Consider the following 20,865-nt stretch of genomic DNA (forward strand, 5'->3'; position numbering starts at 1 on the left):
CCGATGACATTTGAGTGTGGCTTCAGTGGTGAGATGGAGCCAGCCTCGGGAAAAGCAAGAGCAAAATCTCCAAAGTCAGAGCAAGGGACTAGAAGGTAAACCAGGAAGCCATGAGTCACAGCTAGGGTGTTACCAACAAGGCTGGAGAATTAGGCAGAGTCCAGATCCTAAAAGGCCTGGTGGGCGGTGCTAAGGAGTTTGGATTTTATCCTGACTGTACTGGGGACCCATGTGACTGTTTGAAGCCAGGAATGATATGCTCTGACTCCCATTCTGCATGGAGTCAGAAAGAACATTTTGGTCTTGGTCAAAATTTAAGTTGAAATCTTCAAAATACAAGATGATGCTGATGTTAACAGCTAAGATTTATTAGAAGAGACCTTATCTTTAGCCACAACCACATAATAAATCATAATAGTTAACTTTTATTGGGGATATATTGTGAGTTGGGCAATGTGCTTGATATATGGTGAAATCAGTTATTTCTATTCTGTCCATTTCCCTGATGAGGAATTGGAGATTCAGAGAGGTGATGTCACTTGCCTTAAGTCACCCAGCCATCAAGTGAGGAAGCAGGGATAGGAACTGGGATCTTTCTGGCCCCAGAACCCAGTCATGCCTTAGGCTGGGAGGCAGTTCAGTGTGCACATTCAGGCCAACTCCTGGTGCTTGGGGCCCCACCAAGCCCATCTGACTCTGGGTGTGTAGGTCAGGACTGAGTAGGGTGCTCCGTAAACTCACCTGGACCTCCTTGGCTTTCCTGGCCACAGTAATCATAGCTATGATGTATGGAGTACAGGTGTATAGGATTCAGATACCTCTGTGAATAGTTACTCATTTAACCCTCATAGCACCTCTGGGAAGTGGGTGCTGTTTTTGTCCCCATCTTTTTTTTTTTTTTTTTGAAACTTAGTTTCACCCTGTTGCCCAGGCCGGAGTACAGTGGCACAATCTCAGCTCACTGCAACCTCCGCCTTTCGGGTTCAAGCAATTCTCCGGCCTCAGCCTCCCGAGTAGCTGGGATAACAGGCATGCGCCACCATGCTGGGCTAACTTTTTGTATTTTTAGTAGAGACAGACTTTCACCGTGTTGGCCAGGCTGGGTCTCGAACTCCTGACCTCAGGTGATCAACCTGCCTCAGCCTCCCAAAGTGCTGTGATTACAGGTGTGAACCAACACGCCTGGCCCTTTTTATCCCCATCTTAAAAATGAAAAAAGTGAGGGACAGTGAGGTTAAATGACTTGTCTGAGGTTAGTCCCACAGAGTGAAATGGCAAGACCAGGACTGACACAAGGACCACCTGCTCAGAACGCACACTATTATCCATGTACCCAGTTCCGTCTACAAAGAGCTCATGCTCCTGGCTCCGGGTGAGGTCAGCTAGAAGCAGCCAGACCCATTTTAGCCCTATGGCTCTCAGGCATGGGCAGGAGTGCCACTGCTGTGCCCAGAATTGTCCATTTGTGTGCAAGGGCCAGTAGGAGCGTGGCAGGGAAATGAGGTTACCTTGTCAGATAAAGGCTTTGAGTGCCAGTGGTTTCCTTAGAAGAGGAGCCAAGAGATCCCTGGGGTTCCCTTATCAGGAAGGGAGTCTTACTGAGTGCTCTCAAAATAAAAGCAAGCGTCCTACTATAGCAGGTGGCAAGCTTCGGAAAATTGTTCCCTGGAGAGGAGGGGTTACAGGTGGAACCTCTAACAAGGTTCAAGGAGTGTTCCTCTGATGGCAATATTAAGCCAAGTCAGGATGCTCAGATGCCAGCTGTGTCCTGTTAAGTGACCCCCCTCCCCACCCCTCCCCTCCCCAATGGTGTCATTGGAGTTATGAGCCTAAGACAGCACATGAGGCTGGGCACACACAGATCTCTGGATGGCATTTCCTTCGTGCCATCTCCAGAAGCCTTCCCTGCAGCGAGCAATGCCAGGCAGAGCTCAGACGCTAAGCAGGTTATGCGATTAGTGCCGCTGTTCAGTCAGCAGACAAATTAATCTCCTTAAGTGGTTTAGTGGAGGGTGGAGATGCATGGGTCTGAAAGCAGGAGGTCTCCGCAGGCTCAGCAGGCATGGGACACAGGCTCGGCTTCCCCATCACCAGCACTTGCAGTCTCCCAGACTCGCCTTGTCACCCATTGCCATCCCCAGCCTGCCATGCCCTAGACTCTATGCCCCTCAATGCTGCAAGCCCTTGCCCTCCTCCAGTCTGTCCGTAGGTGCTCAGAGGTATTAGCTGTGAGGTTGTAAGGTCTGGATCTGGCCTTCCCCCCTGCGAGGAGGGCAGGAACTGTCTTATTCATCTTTGTAGTTCTGAACCTGGCAACGGTCCTGGCACATCGTGGGTGTTCATTACTTGGGCAAGGAAGGAATGTACAACATGTGTTGAGTGCGTGGTTATGAGCCTCAGATCAGAGACTTTCAAAGACCCCTGTTAAGGGTAGGGAAGAGGAGGAGCTGAATTAGGAGTGGAAAGGGATAGGAGGCCGAGTGGAAGAACAGGTGCTTTATCTCTTCTTTCTCTGTCCTAAGGGTCCGGGGGGCTGTTATTTTGCCCCAGGTGGGTAGGGATGGATCTATTAGGTTGGTGCAAAAGTAATTGCGGTTTTTGCCATTGAAAGTATAGATATCTACCGTGATAGGAACAGTAGTGGCAATAGGATAGTTGTAATGAGTTTTGTAGAGCACTTTGCCTGCCTGCACCAATCTCTGAATTAAGGACTTCCCCTATAATGCCTCGCTGAGTCCTCTCAACAGCCCTATAAGTAGGTATTATTATCCAAGTTTTACAAATGAGGCATCTGGGACTTAACAGGATTAAGTCAGTATCTCAAGGTCATGAAGCAGTAAGTGGTGGAACTGGATTTGAATCCAGGCAGTTTGACTCCAGAGCCTGGGATGGTAAAACACAAAATCACATGTGACTCCTTCCATCACCCTAAAGCAGACTTTTTGTATTTTTTTGCTTTAGCATTTAGAGGTGGTTGGAATTTGCTGGAACCATCTTTTATCCATAGAGAGTGGATCAAAATTGGAAGTCAAGCCCAGGCGCAGTGGCTCACACCTGTAATTCCAAAACTTTGGAAGGCCAAAGAGGCAGATCGCTTGAGACCAGGAGTTCAAGACCAGCCTGGGCAATATGGCAAAATCCCATCTCTACCAAAAAATAATAATAATTTAAAAATTCGCTGGGTGTGGTGGCACATGCCTGTAGTCCCAGCTACTTGGGCAGTGGAGGTGGGAAGATCATCAGAACCCAGAGTGGTCGAGGCTGCAGCGAGCCATGATTGTGCCACTGCACTCCAGCCTGGATGAGTGAGACCCTGCCTCAAAAACAAAACAAAACAAAATTGGGAGTTGCAAAGACAGTTTTCTGGTTCCTGAACCTGCCTTTCCGTCTTCTTTCTTTAGCTGTGAATACAGCCCAGGGGTGTGGCCTGAAAGTGGCCTGTGTCTCAGCTGCGGTGTCAGACGAGTCAGTGGCTGGAGACAGTGGTGTGTATGAGGCTTCCGTGCAGAGGTGGGTGCCTGGGTTCTGGCTCGCTCTGTGGCCCTGTGAGCCATAAACTCTGAATATGCAGAGCCTAGGCTTGTGGGGTGGCTTAGGTTTTGGCCCCCATAGTGTGTGGGAGGAGCCCCAAGAGGCCATGACCTCACCTTCCTCTTGGCAGCCCAAGGCACAGCAGCATAACCTTTCCTGGGACCTTGGAGGTGCTTGAGGTTTGGGGTAGTGCTAGTTCTGTATGAAAGGGTGTATGGCTAAGGAGCAAGCGCTAGAGAAAGGGAAGCCCCCTTCAGAGAGGGGTCCAATCTGGGCATAGTGTGAGCCTGTAATCCCAGCTACTTGGGAGGCTTCAGTGGGAGGATCACTTGACACCAGGAGTTCAAGACCAGCCTGGGCAACATAGTGAGACTCCCCCATCTCTAAAAAATTTTTTTCTTTAATTAAGAATTTTTAAAAAGGACCTGGAGGGAGGCTGAGCAAACCCTAACTTTCCTTCTTGGGGATCCAACCGCAGCCTCCCAGAACAGTTTGTTCACTGCAGGGAAGCCTAACTCCCCCTGCCCTGTTGCCTTTCAGACTGGGTGCTTCAGAAGCTGCTGCATTTGACAGTGATGAATCGGAAGCAGTGGGTGCGACCCGAGCCCAGATTGCCCTGAAGTAAGTGACATGGATGATGAGGACAGAGGTAATGGTCTGTGTGGGGTCACTTCTTCATCCGCATGTACCTTCACAGCCACCCAGGGTAGAAGGCAGCACCAGCAGGACCTGCTGGCCATTGCAGCTTGCTAACTAAAAAGATGCCAATTCGCTTCTCAACTCCCAGCTGTCCACTTTACACATAGGAGAAACGAGGTTTTAAAAGACCTTGTAACTTGCCCCAACTCACTGAGCTGACTGGTGGCAGAGCCAGGAACAGGGCTGAGACCTGCCTCTCAGCGTGTTTGTTCGTTGTTATTGTGGCTTTTGTCTTTCCATCCCATCCAGGTTTCAATGATCTGGACGGAAGTTGACCACTAGGGGCCGCAGCCCAGACTGGGTCAATACACACATGGTTGTTGGTTTTGTTTTCTCTTGTTGGGGGATGATCTCAATATTTTTTTATTTTTTCTAGACATGGTCTTACTGTGTCGCCCAGGCTGGAGTGCAGTAGCACGATCTCAGCTCACTGCAACCTCTGCCTCCCTGGTTCAAGCGATTCTCCTGCCTCAGCCTCCCAAGTAGCTGGGATTACAGGTGTGCGCCACCACGCCCGGCTAATTTTGTATTTTTAGTAGAGACAGAGCTTCACCATGTTGGCCAGGCTGGTCTCAAACTGACCTCAAATGATCCCCTTGCCTCAGTCTCCCAAAGTGCAGGGATTACAGGCATGAGCCACCATGCCCGGCCTTCAGTATTTTTTAATAGGAATTAATTGCCAACATTTCCATATCATGAAATTTCACCCACATTTATGGGTTCTTTTAAAAAATTTAGACAACTGGCTGGGCGCAGTGGCTCATGCCTATAATCCCGACACTTTGGGAGGCTGAGGCAGATGGATCACTTGACTCCAGGAGTTCAAGACTATCCTGGGCAACATGATGAAACCCCATCTCTACTAAAAATACAAAAAATTAACTGGGCATGGTGGTGCACACCTGTAGTCCCAGCTACTTTGGAGGCTGAGGTGGGAGGATCACCTGAGCCCGCGAGGTCGAGGCTACCATGAGCCCTGATCATGCCACTGTACTCCAGCCTCGATGATAGAGTGAGACCCTGTCTCAAAAAAAAAATTTTTTTTCAAAGAACTGGCAGTTCTTTGAACTACATCCCTGCATGGCAGCAAAGCACTGGGCCTGTGCTCTCGAGCTCACCACAGTCCCCAAAGCAGCCAACAGCCACGTCCTGTGACTTTTAACAGAGAGCAGGAGCGAGAGTGATGAGTGTATTCCTAATAGGTATGCCCCTTTTCATTTCAGGTATGATGAGAAGAATAAGCAATTTGCAATATTAATCATCCAGCTGAGTAACCTTTCTGCTCTGTTGCAGCAACAGGACCAGAAAGTGTGAGTATGTAGCTGGACGTGTGTATATCATACTCTCACCCTCCGGAGTCACCCCTGGGGGTCAGTTTTCTGCCCTGTCCTGATCCACTCATGGGCTTGTCAAGGCACTGTGGGTTTGTAATGCATGTGACTGTGATGCTAAATGTCACGTGATGTAAATGCATGTGAATACAGGCACAGTGGCAAGCACACCAGCTGTAAAGACACGCATTCTAGTTGACTGTGAATTCCTGTCCCATTACATGCTGAACACCTGCTGCATGCCAGCTCTAGGTATGGGGTGGTGAGCAGGTCCTTCCTGGGCCCTACCCTCCCAGACTTTGAGCCTCGTGGAGAATGGTCACAGTCTATCTTCTCCTAAGCTCAAGTGTTTCTTGCAGAGAGAGATGGGTCTTCTGTTTCCAAGAGTCAACACCAATCACTGTGCTTCTCTTGGAGGGATGTGACTGCGTGTTACCTTGATGCTGATAGATGGCAAACACATGCTCTGTCCGAATGTGGGCTCTTCCTATGGTAGATGGGTTTATCCTTTATTGCACTCATCTGCCTATGAGTTTTCTTCTTAACTAGACCGTAAGGCCTGGAGGGTGGCAACAGGAACCGATGTGTCTGTGGTCTACACCCAGCCAGCCTGTGAGGGCGGCACATGTGGGAAGAAGGAAGGGCAGGAAGGTGGACAAAACAGAAGGAAGACAAGATGGGATGCTTGGGTCATTTTCAGTCTTTTGCCCACACAGACGGTGCCAGGCTGAATAGCCTTCTCTATATCTCACTGGTACTCATGCAGGGGTATCTGTGGGATAATGCCTAGAAGTGAGGGGTCTGGACCCAAAGATAAATGCATCTGGAATTTTGTTCGATTCGTCTAAGTCCCTTCCAGTGAATAGGGGCCTGATTCCGCAGATTTCTCAGTTCTTCAAACTCTCATCCTCTGTGGTTTGCTCAGGGATTTCAGCAGCTGTTTAGCCCCAGACCTGGGCTGACCCAAGATTTCCTGTGGTTCTGTCTCCTTCTAGGAATATCCGCGTCGCTGTCCTTCCTTGCTCTGAAAGCACCACCTGCCTGTTCCGGACCCGGCCCCTGGATGCCTCAGATACTCTAGTGTTCAATGAGGTGTTCTGGGTATCCATGTCCTATCCAGCCCTTCACCAGAAGACCTTAAGAGTCGATGTCTGTACCACCGACAAGAGCCATCTGGAAGAGTGCCTGGTAAGGGCCATGTCTGTCTGCCTGTCTGGCCTTCCATGTTTATGGGGATTGGTCCACCCTGAGCTTCAGGAAGAAGGCTCGAAGGAGACGCAGGTTGTGCTATCTGTCAGGCTCATCTTGGATTCTAGGCAGAGATGCTTCCACAGGTGAATGTTGTTCTCAGACTTAGGGTGGGAGAGAAGGAGCTCTTTTCACAAGAGGAAGAGTAATGGACCAAAAGTGCCTTTTAAAACTGCCAGAACCTGGAAAATGCTAGCCACAGCTATAGTCTGTGCTTCTTACCTAATCTCTCATGCGTGTAGTAAAGCTGTTGTTTACTATAGTAAAGCTGAGGTGCTATATCAGCGCTTCAAACCACAGCTTTACTATAGGCATGAGAGACGAGCTAAGAAGCACAGACCACAGCTGCGTGGTGGATTTTACCTAGAATCCCAGCCCTTTGGGAGGCCAAGGCTGGAGGATCACTCAAGCGCAGGAGTTCAAGAGCAGCCTGGGAAACACAGCAAGACCCCATCTCTACAAAAATAAAATTAGCCGGGCATGATGGTACGTGGGTAGTCCTAGCTACTCTGGAGGCTGAGATGGGAGGATCTCTTGAGCCTAGGAGTTCAAGGCTGCAGTGAGCTGATCATGCCACAACATTCTGGCCTGGGCAACAGCAGAACCCTGTGTCAAAAAAAAAAAAAAGTAGCACAGAATAATGAAAATAAACACATAGGCATTCACATCCCACCTTTACCACTTGCTCTATAGCTGGATGACCTTGGACAAGTTACTTAACATCTCTGATTCTCATTTTTCTTGTCCATAAAATGCGAATGATAATGTCTCTGTCGTGCCCACTAGAAGAATCTTTGTAAGGATTGAGATAGCACCTGTCAAGCACCTATTCAAGCATCTGACACACAGTGGGTTCTCGTTGATTGAGGCCATTGCTAGACTCCTCCCTGAAATGGACCTCCTCTGGCTTCCATCTCCTCACTGCACTGGCAGGAGTCAGGACTGGAGATGAAGTAGCCCCAGGTACACCGTTTCCTAAGAAACTGTCCCCTTAGAGACAGGCAGACCCAAGTGCAGACAGATATTCAGCTTTCCCATCTGTAGAAGGGGGACTTACAGAACAGCTAACTCAGGGGCTTGTGATGTACAAGTGAGTTAAAAGAAGTAAAGGCCTTCATTAACCCTGATGCCATTTAGTGTTAGAGTATTTTAATGACAACTCAACTGTGGGCACAAAGGAGGGAGCCCAAGCATGGGCGTTATAACTAGGAGGTTGCTCTACTCATGCTCAGATCTGTACTGGGAGCTTGTGTCCCACCCCTGTGTCTGGGGCTGGGGATTCAAACGGGGAACCAAATAGACAAGGCGCCAGCATTGATGGCTAACTTGTAAACAAACTGTGAGGAGGGCCGTTTTGGAAATGGATGGGTTGAAGTAGTGGAGGAAAATGTGAGATATGTGCAAAGGAGAAAAACAAGATGTATACACCTCTCCGAGCCTCTCCTGCCTCTGTGTCTGGAAGCTGGATTGTGGATCCTCTCACTGCCTCCTCAGAGGGCTCACCACCTTTCCCTTGCTGTAAATCACAGGCCTTTGCCCGGAGTAGGGAATCTCTTTGCTCTCCATCCTTGCCTTCATCTGCTTGTGCTGTAAAAGCCTTCTCTGTCATGGCATTGTGGGGCCATATCCTTGGATTGTGGCCTGGGGCTGACACCAGGCTTGCCCTTCCAGCCAGGCCTCCTCAGAATCTTCAATTCTCGGTCAGTTCCCTTATCTGTAAAATCCGGCTCATACTGACTTCCTGGAGGTGGTTCTCTGAAAACTAAATGAGGTGCTACAGCAGCGCTTCAAACTGTGCCATGCACATGAATTCCCCGGAGCTCTGGCTAAAATGCAGATTCTGATTCAGCAGGTCTGGAGCGAAACCTGAGATTCTGCATTTCTAACAAGCTCCCAGGTGAGGCCAATGCTGCTGGTTCCTAGATCACACTTTGTGTAGCAAGAATGCAGAGCTGCAAAGTGTCTGTACTTCGTGCTCACTGGATATCAGTTCCCATCTCTCCTCCTTCGCTGGGTACAAAGCAACATCACTACCATTTATGTTGTTGTTCCTGACAGTAATGCAGTAGTTAATATCAGTAGGATGCAGTTTATATGGCAGGCACTGAGCTAAACTCTTCATATGCATTATCTCTGTTTTTTTATTTTTTTTTATTTTAGACTGAGTCTCGCTCTCAGTCTCTGGAGTGCAGTGGTGCTATCTCACTCAGCTCAGTGCAACTTTCACCTCCCTGGTTCAAGCGATTCCCCTGCCTCAGACTCCCGAGTAGCTGAGACTACAGGCACGCACCACCATGCCCGGCTTGTTTTTGATTTTTAGTAGAGGCAGAGTTTCACCATGTTAGTCAGGCTGATCTTGAACTCCTGACCTCAGGTGATCCACCCGCCTCGGCCTCCCAAAGTGCTGGGATTACAGGCATGAGCCACTACACTCAGCCCATTATCTCTACTGATCCTCACTCCAACCTTGCTTGCAAAATAGGTAGCATATTCCAGTGGAGAAACTGAGGCACAAACAGGTGAAAGGCCTTTCCTAGATCACACAGTTAGAAAGTGGCAGAAGCCGTATTTGAACCCCGGCAGGTCCACCTCTGAAGTTCACACACGTCGGCGCCTCTGTGTTGTCTCTGCCAGCACATGGCTCCCTGAAGCCCAGAGGTGGGGGTGGTGACTTGAAGGGGTTGGCAAGCCTGGGCTCCTCCAGCGAAGCATTCCCCTGGCCCTGGGCATTTCTAAGCCAGAAGAGGCTCAATCCTATTTTCTTCTCCTAATTGGATGCCTTTTATTCCTCCTTCCTAATTGAAGGCTGGTCATTGCTGGTTGCCATGGCAGCAGCCAAAGCGCTCATCTCACCGTGGCTGGTCTTTGCCTGTGGCCAATGGGAAACCTCCTTTCCCGTATACGGTGGGGACATGGAGTGTCAGGCTGTCGTATTTTGGTGGCTGGAGGAGGAGAAGAAGTGAGATGGGAGGAAAAAGGGCCTGTCCACTCCCACGCAGAGACTCCAGGCAGCAGCGTGTGTGGAATCCCCAGTCTGTTTTCAGCTAGGCAGCAACAGTATCTGTACTGAGCTGAGTCTGTCTGTCTGTCAGTGGGCTAAGAACTTTGTGTGCTGTATCTCATTTAATCCTTGCGATGGCCCCAGGAAAATAAGGGATCAAGGCCCAAGTAACCTGCCAGTTCATCCAATGAGAAGATGGCAAAGCCTGGATTTGAACAGAGACTCCAGCTTCCTTATATGTAGCCATCACACCATGCTACTTCTCAGGGGGTTACTGTGAGTGTCTCTCATGTCCCCAGACCCAGATTATAGCTTTGGAGGAATATACAGCCCGCCTTCCCAATATCACAGGCAACAGTTCCACCAAATGCCCTAGCATGGCATTGCGGGGGGCCTAGTTGCCCCCTGCTGTACTGCTGAGCTCCACACCACCCAGCCCAGGCTCTCTCGAGGAAACCCACTTCTCACGCCCCACTTACATCCCATGGTTCACCAGTAAAACCGTTCCTTTGCCCCCTCTCACTTTGCCATGCTAACTTGGCAAAACCCTAGCCCTGTCAAAGTGAACTCTCCACCCTCTCCTCTCCAAATGAGCAACTGGAAAAAAAAATGCACACAACCACGCTGTATAGTGTCATTTGGAAATGGTGATCACTCACTTCCCATGAGCCCTGAATGCTGCCCAGAAATTATACTGTATCTCCCTGGACCATTGACTCGCCCACTCATCACAATGACTAATTTATACTTCTCTCAGGGAGAGAAGAGAGGAGGACTCAGAAGAGCGCTCCCACACCATATCTAGCTGTTCTTGTAGGTTCTGCCATTTCCCTAGCTTCTGAGGATGGTCCTTCTTCACTGCTGTCTGAGGCCACCACCCCCATTTTCTCACAAGGACATCCCTCCAACAGCCATTCTGCTCTTTTCTCCATCTTTAATTTTCCCTCCTCCACTGGATACCTCCTATCAGTATATCATCATGCTGTTATTTCTCCCATGCTCAGCGCGAAACCAAACAAAAAATTTTTTTGAGAGAGGATCTTGCTTTGTTGCCCAGGCTGGAGTGCAGTGCTGTGAACTCGGCTCACAGCACACTTGACCTTCTGGGCTTAAGTGATCCTCCCTCTTAAGCCTCTCCTGTAGCTGGGACTACAGGCACAAGCCACCATGCCTGGCTAATTTTTTCACTTTAGTAGAAATGGGGTTTCACCATGTTGACCAGGCTGGTCTCAAACTTCTGACCTCAAGTGATCCACCCACCTCGGCCTCCCAAAGTGCTGGGATTACAGGCATGAGCCACTATGCCCAGCCTGGCCCTCAGCTTTGTACCAAGGGTGTGCTCCTCATGTTCATCAGTGAGCTCCTTGTTCCTAGACCAGAGGCCAGCTCTCCATCTTCCTACTGGACCTGCCAGCTGCACCTGCCGCAGTTGCTGACGTCACCTCCCTCAACATCCTTTGCCTTTGCTTGGCCTCCTGGTTACCTCACTCTTCCAGTGTTCTCCTGGAACACTCACCTCTCGCATCCTGGTTTCCTTTGCTGATTCATCCTCATTTCCCTGACCTCCTTATGTCAGAGGGCCTGGGATTGGGTCCTTGATCTTTACCTTTTCTACTCGTTTCCTTGGTGGTCTCATTTTATCTCCCAGCTGCAAACCCATCCCAAATGCAGAGCCCCAGCTTGGGCCTCCCCACCCCTCTCGAATCTCATATCTCCACTGCCTGTTCTATGTCTTCACTTAACACGTAAAATAGGACCTCAAATTAACATGGCCACAAGAGTGCCCCTGACCTTTCATCCTGTATCTCCGCTGTCTCAGCCGATGGCAACCTCATTCCTCCATTGCTCAGGCCAGACACCGTGCAGTCATCCTTGACCCCTCTCTTTCCCTCACCCCATCGTCTTAGTGCCACCTTTAAAAGAACCCTAGGTTCCACTTCTCACCACATCCCCAGACCCAAGCCACTGTCTTCCCTTACCTGGATGATGGCAGCCACCTCCTACTTGGTCTCCCAGCTTCTGTCCTTTTTCCTTTCCTCTTTTTTCAACAGAGTAGCCAGGCTCATCCTATTTAAATGTAAATCAGTGCATGCCATTCTCCTGCTAAAACCTCACGATGCTGTATGTCCACCTGGAGTCAACACCTGTGTCCTTTGCCTGGCCTCCAAGGCCCCTTGGGATTTGGCCACTTCTTGCCTCTGGGATTTTCTCCCCAAAACTCCTCCTCCAGCCTTGTGTTCCTTGATCACACCAACATATGCCACCCCTACTCCAGGCCTTTGCACTTGCTGTGCTCTCTGCCTGGCATTCTCTCCTCCCAGATGTCCACGGGCAAGACTTGCTCCCTCACCGCTTTCCGGACTTTACTCAAATGTCACCTTCTCAGTGAGGTCCTCCTTCCGCCCTATTTAAATCCCATTACCCTCTCTACTGTCTTATCCCCTCTTAGCCCGTTTCCCTGTGGTATTTTTCTCTACAGCACTTTTTGCCACCTAACATTTCACTGTACCTCATAGATTCCAGGGTACATGTTATCTTTAAATTTTATTTCTGAAATCAAGATGCACTTTGTACTAGATGACAGGTTATAGTTTAATTAGCAACTATTTCTCTTTCTTGGTGCACAAAATAATGGTACGCTTTTAAATTGATAGCATCTTAGATTCGATGAAACACAGTATGGAGTTTACCTATTGAGTTATTATCTGATTCCCCTAGACTCGAATATAAGGTCATGGGGCAGGAATGTTTATCTGCCTTCAATTCTGCTGTATCTGCAGCATGCAGAACAGCATAAGACTTCTCAGCAGATTTTTGTGTGTTGAATAAATGAATGAATGAATGTGTAAATGCCCTCAAAATTGCATCCGGTTTAATGAGTTGATTGGCTTGAAAGCAGTTTCTGGAGGTTCGATTCCTTCCTTTCTTGTTTAGTTTTCATGTAGATTGACCCTTCGAATGTGGTAAGGTGGTAGACAGCGGGGTAGACAATGCTCACCCTGTGAGTCAGCCCCAGATAAATGATGTATCTTATTAGAATTGATAATGATCTGCTGGAGGTGCCACACCTCAAAGCTGTGATCCTGGTCCTTCCCCTCGTACCTCACACATGGCCTGGCATGTTCTACACTGTAATATCCAGCACAGCTGTCTATCTCCCTGGAAACCATGAGCCTTTTGGGGGAAGAATCAAGTCTTATATGCTTATGTGGCTCCAGAGTCTGCGAAGGGCTTAGGGAGTTGTTACTGAATGAATAAATGAGCAATAGACAAATATTTGTATATATGTACATTTCTTCTGGGTGCATTTAATTCACTCTGATCCTCCCAGTAGGCTGGTAGGTAGGAGTTATTTTCCCTGTTTTCCAGATGAGGAAGCTGGTGCTAAACAAGTGAAGTGTCATCATCGTGCCTGCTTCCTCTCCCTACTCAACTCTGTGCTTTCAGAAATACCTTTCACTGCCCCAGACCTAGCACAGCCCTGCCATGTTCCCAAGCATCCTGATGGAAGGAAGAATCGGAAGCATCCCAGGTGGACTGCAGAGCCCCCTCCTGGTCCTAGGCACCCTGCTGAGCCATTGCTTGGTGATCTGGTTTGGCTGTGTCCCCACCCAAATCTCATCTTGAAGTGTAGCCCTCATAATCCCCACGTGTTGTGGGAGGGACCTGGTGGGAGGTAATTGAATCATGGGGACGGTTATCCCCATGCTGCTGTTCTTGTAATGAGTGACTTCTCACAAGATCTGATGGTTTTATAAGGGGCTTTTCCCACTTTTGATCGGCACTTCTCCTTGCTGCTGCCATGTGAAGAAGGACTTGTTTGCTTTCCCTTCTGCCATGATTATAAGTTTCTTGAGGCTTCCCCAGCCATGCTGAACTGAGTCAACTCAACCTTTTTCTTTTATAAATCACTCAGTCTCAGATATATGTTTATTAGCAGCATGAGAACAGATTAATACACTTGGCTACAGGTCCACTTTGCAAACTGGCATTTGGTATTTCTACCACCCATCAGCACAGAGTCTGGGTTGCCCCTTCCACCCACCGACACTGGTGTATTAGGGAAAGTGAGCTGACCACCTTCCCAAACTTGGCCAGAGCTCATTTTTGGACATGTTGAAACAAGCCTCTGAGGAATGATTAATTAGTTTGTAGTCATTTCTAGGAAGGATGTAAGGAAAACAAAACGGTAAAAATATTAAGTCAATTGAAATAATTCCCTTCTCTGTGAGCTTATATTCAGATAGGTTAGTTTGTTATAGTTTGTTTTTATTTTAAAAGCTATATTTGCATGATTCAAAGAAAAATTGTATGGAAAGGTTTACTGAAGAGAAATCCTGCTCTCTCCCCACCCCGGTCCCACCACCTATCCTATATAGGTGACCACTTTGATTAATTTCTTTTTCATCTTTCCATTATTTCTTGGGTACATATGATCATATTCACTCCCCCTCACACCTCAGACATGGGGCAATATATAGATAGACTATAGATACAGTTATATTTATCCCCCCTCTCTTTCTTGCACAAATGGTAGCATATTATATATTCTTTTCTGCACCGTGCTATTTATTTCCTTAACAGTATAGCCTGGCCATCTCTCTGCATCAGTATAAAGAGATCTTCCTCTTTTTTACATGGCTATATAATATTCCATTGTATAGATGGATTATAGTTCATTCAGTCTGTTCCCTGTTGGCCGGACCTTTGGGTTGTTTAAAATCCTTCATTATTACAAAGAAGGTCAGAATGAAGACTCTTGTTTGTGGGTCATTTTGTACTTGTGCAGGTTTCTGCAGGTGTACTGTGGGATAGACAGCTACAAGGAGAATTACTTGGTCAAAGGGTAAAATGCATTTATATTTTTGCTAGTTATGACTAAATTCCTTCCTCAGGGTTTCTGCCATTTTACATTCCCACAAGCAAGGTGAGAGAGGGCCTGTTTCCCTATAATCTCACCAATGGCACCTGTTGTCAATTTTTTTAACTTTTGCAAATTTAGTGGAGAGAAATTATATGCAGTTTTCTACCTCACTTGGAATTAATTACTTGTTCAGTTCCTGAGTCCATTGGGAGAGTGTTGGCTCCCAGAAGGTGGAACCATGTGGGGACCATCATTATCCTCAGTACTTAACACAGAACCTAGTGCTTAATGTAACTAACACAGAATGGGTATTCAATAACAAAAAAATCAAATAACCCAACTTAAAAATGGGCAAAGGACTTGAATCGACATTTCTCCAAAATTAATATACGAATGGCCAAGACGCATGTGAAAAGATGTTCAGCATCACTAATTATCAGAGAAATGCAAATCAAACCCACAGTGAGATTACCACCTCATACCCATTTGGATGATGGCAACAAACCACACAAAATAATTAGTGTTGGTGAAAATGGAGAGAAATTGGAACTCATGTGCATTGTTGGTGGGATTATAAGCACTTCCTTTAACAAGTGTTAAGGAAAACAGTATAGTAGTTCCATAAAAAATTAAAAATGTAACTACCATATGACCCAGCAATTACACTTCTGGGTATATATTCAAGCAGATTTTGTTTTTTTGTTTTGTTTTGTTTTTTATGTTTTTTTGAGATGGAGTTTCGCTCTTGTACTCAGGCTGGAGTGCAATGGTGCGATCTCAGCTCACCACAACCTCCACCTCCTGGGTTCAAGTGATTGTTCTGCCTCAGCCTCCTGAGTAGTTGGGATTACAGGCATGTGCCACTATACCCAGCTAATTTTGTATTTTTAGTAGAGATGGGGTTTCACCATGTTGGTCAGGCTGGTCTTGAACTCCCGACCTCAGGTGATCCGCCCGCCTCGGCCTCCCAAAGTGCTGGGATTGCAGGTGTAAGCCACTGTGCCCGGCCTGAAAGCAGGTTCTTAAAGAATTACTTGGGCTGGGTGCGGTGGTTCATGCCTGTAATCCCAGCACTCTGGGAGGCCGAGGCAGGCGGATCACCTGAGGTTGGGAGTTCAAGACCAGCCTGACCAACATGGTGAAACCCCGTCTTAAAAAAAAAAAAAAAAAAAAAAGAATTACTTGTACACCCATGTTCACGGCAGCACTACTCACGATAGTGAAGAGGTAGAGTAACCCAAATGTCCACCAACAAATGAATGGATAAGCAAAATGTAGCATACACATGGTATGCTACACTGGTATATTATTCAGCCTTAAAAAGAAAGGGGGATCTCTTAGCCCAGGAGTTTGAGATTACAGTGAGCTATGATCACACCACTGCACTTAGGCCTGGGCAATAAAGAGAGACCCTATCTCCAAAAAATCAACAACAAAAAAGGAATAAAATTGCAATACATGCTACAACACAGATAGACCTTGAGGACGTTGTTAAGTTCAATAAGCCAGTCACAAAAAGACAAATACTCTATGATTCAACTTATATGAGCTATCCAAAGTCATCAAATTCATAGAAACAGAAAATATAGTGGTGGTTACCGGGGTTGCAGGGAAGGGGATAAAGGAAGTTGTTGCTTAATAAGTGTAGAGTTTTAGATTTGCAAGATGAGAATGTTCAGTAGATCTCTTTTACAACAATGTGTGTAATGCTTAACAGAACTGTGCACTTAAAAGCAGCAAAGATGGTAAACTAAAGGATTTTTTATCATAGTTTTTTAAATTAAAAAAACCATAGGATCTTGGCCGGGCATGGTGGTTCACACCTGTAATCCCAGCACTTTGGGAGGCTGAGGCAGGCAGATCACCTGAGATAAGGAGTTCGAGACCTCAATAAAGATTTGGCAAATGATTAAACCAATCAATGAATGAATGAACAAGTGAGTTATTGGAAATATCAATAACTAGGCCTCTCTTCCTGCCAGGATGCCTCCCTCACATCTGGAGTAGTGTTTTTTCCATACTGTCCTTGGGGGCCAAATTCCCCTGACACCTGATCCCCCCCCTGCTTACGCTCTCCTTTTTTCTATCCCCAACAGGGAGGTGCCCAGATCAGCCTGGCAGAGGTCTGCCGGTCTGGGGAGAGGTCGACTCGCTGGTACAACCTCCTCAGCTACAAATACTTGAAGAAACAGAGCAGGGAGCCCAAGCCAGTGGGAGCCACAGCCCCCACCCCAGGGCCTGCAAGCACGGTGAGCTGGGACCAGGGGCACCACCCTCCCACAAGGCAGCACCTGGATGTCGGAAGGGAAAGCCTCTCCCAGAACTGGAGGTGGTTGGGCATCCCGAGAGGAGAAAAATGGAGTGGAGGAAGTCGGCGAAGAGAACAGGGAAGGAGAGGTCTCCACTAAGGGGCAGGCAGCTCCCCTTCCGGAACTTGCTTCCACAGCTGTACTTCCTCCTTCTGTCCTTTGCTTTACCTAATACCACTTGGCTGATGAAAACCTTAATTCATGACTTTTTACAAACCAAATGGATAAGGAGGGAGAAAACTGGAAGGTAAAAGATTAACCTTTCTTGAGCCCCTACTTTGTTCAAGGCCCGGAGTGGAGGCTTTTATAAGAGGCAGCAGGAAGTCATGGGAAGAGAATCAGAGGGCTAGGTCAGTCATATCCCTTCTCTGAGCCTCCGTCTTTTAATGTCTAATAAGAGCCTTAAAAGGTTGTTATGAGGATGGGCCTGGTGCCTCATGCCTGTAATCCTAGCACTTTGGGCGGCCGAGGCAGAAGGATCTCTTGAGGCCAGGAGTTCAAGACAAGCCTGTCTCTACAAAATATATGTGTGTGTGTGTATATATATATATATAAAGAAACAAAGTTTTTAAGATGCTCTGAAGAAATACATGTAGAGAACGCTTGGTAACTGTTCCATTATGACTTAGTTATTTGAAAATCTTGGCCGGGGGTGGTGGCTCATGCCTGTAATCCCAGCACTTTGGGAGGCTGAGGCAGACAGATCACCTGAGATCAGGAGTTCGAGACCAGCCTGGCCAACATGGTGAAACCCTGTCTCTACTAAAATTGCAAAAGTTAGCTGAGCATGGTGGCGGTTGTCTGTAATCCTAGTTACTAGGGAGGCTGAGGCAGGAGAATTGCTAAACCCGGGAGGCAGAGGTTGCAGTGAGCCAAAATGGCACCATTGCACTCCAGCCTGGGCAACAGAGCAAGACTCCACCTCAAAAAAGAAAAAGAAAAGAAAATCTGGTTTGCCTATTTTCAGTAAAAAATATATGTATTGTTTTCATTTTAGTGCAGTACACTTTAACGTATTAAAATATCCTTAAACTGTCTCCCCGATTTGGAAAGCCCACACCTACTGGCCAGGACTCAGATGAGCAGTGAAGTTAGCCTTACATATAGGGTATTGGACTCCTGTGGGATCCTGACCACATCAAAAAGTTAAATAGAGAGTGTTGGCCGGGCGCAGTGGCTCACACCTATAATCCCAGCACTTTGGGAGGCCGAGACGGGTGGATCACGAGATCAACATGGTGAAACCCCATCTCTACTAAAAATACAAAAAAAAATTAGCTGGGCATGGTGGCGCGTGCCTGTAATCCCAGCTACTCGGGAGGCTGAGGCAGGAGAATTTCCTGAACCCAGGAGGCGGAGGTTGCGGTGAGCCGAGATCGCGCCATTGCACTCCAGCCTGGGTAACAAGAGCGAAACTCCGTCTCGAAAAATAAATAAATAAATAAATAAAGAGTGTTTTGGATTCAGGTTTTCTTGTAATTCTCTGCAGTGATCCTTCCCTCTGTGTAGAGATGGTCCTGTCTGTCAGCACTTGGTTAGTTTAGACAGCCACGGCCTAGAATTTTAATGGAGGGGATGGATTCGGACATGCAGGTAAAGATAAGGGTAGCAAATAGATAAATTAAGTCTATTTTCTTTTTCCCTTTGTCCTCCTCCTCTCCTTCCCCTCCCCACCCCCACCTTCTTTTTCATCATCATCATCGTCGTCATTTTCTGCACTTCCTTTTGCATCAGGCACTATTCTGTTTATTATGTGCAGTTTACCAAGGCTCAGAGAGACTAAACAAATTACATCTCATCAGCAAAGCGAGGTCTCAAACCCAGGTCTCTCACTCGGGAGACAGTGAGCCAGCAAACTCCTTTCCTTTCTAGAACATGATCTTGAGTCAGGAACATCAACCCTAGACACACAAGTTCTCTCCTTCCCATTTCTCAAGCAAGTCATAATAATCCCCACCAATCAGGATGGTTGTAAAGATTAGATAAGAAGCTACACATAAACCATCTTTCACAGTGCCTGGTATATACCAGGCCTTCAGTTGATTTTAGTTCCCTTTTACCTTCCTTACAAGCGAATGTTAGGAATTTTTCAGGCTCTGGCCCAAACTACCAAGGGTAACTACAAATTAGCTACGTGCTCAGAAAACTACAGGATCCACTTTTTGCTTTAGTATTAGCTGCCATTTACCGGGTGCCCATTATGTGCCAGGTACTCTTCTATGTTCCTTATATAGAGTCTCAATTAATCTTCATAACAACCCTTTCTAGTAGTTATTAGAGGAAACAGTCTCAGAGAGGTTAAATAATTTCATCAAGTCACAGGGGCTTTTCACTACAGATGCCACTCATTATAGATGTTCCTCTTTCAGGAAGCCCTCCCTGAATGCAACTTCCCAAGCTTTATCACTGCTCCACTGTCTCAAACAGCCAATACTTATCTCTCCTATTACGTCTCTTCTCTATTTATCCTTATTGTGTTACATCATTGATGGTTCACACATTGGTCTGATGATGCTATGATCTCCTTCCAGTCAGGGACCTTAATTCTCTCTTACTTCACTGCTAAACTTGGCTGTCTTCCACCACAATGCTGAGTAGGTTCAGACATACAGGAGCTGTTCTCTGGAGAACTGCTAGCTGGGGGAACTAGGGACTGTTTTTCTAGTTTATCAGTGACCTTGGGCAAGATGCTTGACCACTCTGGTCTTTGGTTTCACCATCAGTTCACTGGGAGGGTCACAGCTCTGAGATGCTCTGATTCCTGGCAGGAAGGGTGGCACCCATATTGCACCCAATGACCCAGCAGCCTTTGTCTCTGTAGGACGCTGTGTCTGCTCTGTTGGAACAGACAGCAGTGGAGCTGGAGAAGAGGCAGGAGGGCAGGAGCAGCACACAGACACTGGAAGACAGCTGGTAAGTGAGCATGCCCTTGGGCCCCAGAAGCTGCCCTGGCCTGGACCTAGGCCAGTAATGAGATCCCCAAACACCAGCGCAGGTGAGAGAAGGGTTCCACTGGGAAGACTGAGAACCTCTCTCCTCATGGGTTCACTACAGGCAAAAAGGCCATACAACGTAGTTTGATGGTTCCCAGAATTCTGTCCGAATTCGCCATTTTGTGTCCCGTGAGTCACCCATGATAGTTCACACCTAGTGTTATTCTTTATCTTGATATAGTGACATTTATTTTGCTAAAAAAAATTTAAAGAAACTTTGTTACTCTAAATGGAAAATTTGTGTAGTTTGCTATAAATTAAAGAGTGCTTGGGAATTGCATTTGACTTCCAGGAATGGTGAGCAGAAATATTAGACAAAAATAAGATAGGAGTTTACTTCTTCTTCACTTAAGGAGAAGAATGTAATCCCAGCTATTCAGGAGGCTGAGGCAGGAGAATTGCTTGAAACTGTAATGAAACCTCATCTCAAAAAATTTTTTGAAGGCCAGGGTTGGCGGGTACCTGTAGTCCCAGCTACTCAGGAGGCTGAGGTGGGAGGATGGCTTGAGCCCAGGAGTTCTGGGCTGTAGTGCGCCCAGAACTGGGTGTTCACACTAAGTTCGGCATCAATATGGTGACCTCCCAGGAGTGGGAGACCACCAGGTTGCCTAAGGAGGGGTGAACCGGCCCAGGTCGGAAATGGAGCAGGTCAAAACTCCCGTGGGATCACGCCTGTGAATAACCACTGCACTCCAGCCTGGGCAACATAGCAAGACCTCGTCTCTTAAAAAAAAAAATTTTTTTTTTTTAAAGAATGGAAGAGGTCAGGAGTGGTAGTTCACACCTGTAATCCCAGCACTTTGGAAGGCCAATGTAGACAGATCACCTGAGGTCAGGAATTCAAGACTAGCCTGGCCAACATGGCGAAACCCTGTCTCTACTGAAAAAT

General features: G+C 47.2%; 1 protein-coding gene across 4 annotated transcripts in view; it reads left to right on the forward strand.

Moving 5' to 3' along the window:
* The window catches only part of WWC1 (WW and C2 domain containing 1), a 182,773-nt gene that overhangs the window by 133,930 nt on the left and 27,978 nt on the right, over positions 1 to 20,865 (forward strand). For all 4 annotated transcript variants that reach the window (XM_021672218.2, XM_021672219.2, XM_021672220.2 and 1 more), the window contains 6 exons: positions 3,402 to 3,510; positions 4,072 to 4,152; positions 5,454 to 5,540; positions 6,557 to 6,749; positions 16,771 to 16,923; positions 19,805 to 19,896. In XM_021672218.2, coding sequence (XP_021527893.2) covers positions 3,402 to 3,510; positions 4,072 to 4,152; positions 5,454 to 5,540; positions 6,557 to 6,749; positions 16,771 to 16,923; positions 19,805 to 19,896 — 715 coding nt within the window. The remainder of the gene's footprint in view (positions 1 to 3,401; positions 3,511 to 4,071; positions 4,153 to 5,453; positions 5,541 to 6,556; positions 6,750 to 16,770; positions 16,924 to 19,804; positions 19,897 to 20,865) is intronic.

This window comes from Aotus nancymaae, unplaced genomic scaffold (assembly GCF_030222135.1).
Source record: "Aotus nancymaae isolate 86718 unplaced genomic scaffold, 86718_ANA_hifiasm-v0.15.2.pri h1tg000015l_0, whole genome shotgun sequence".
In the NCBI taxonomy this organism is placed as follows: domain Eukaryota; kingdom Metazoa; phylum Chordata; class Mammalia; order Primates; family Aotidae; genus Aotus; species Aotus nancymaae.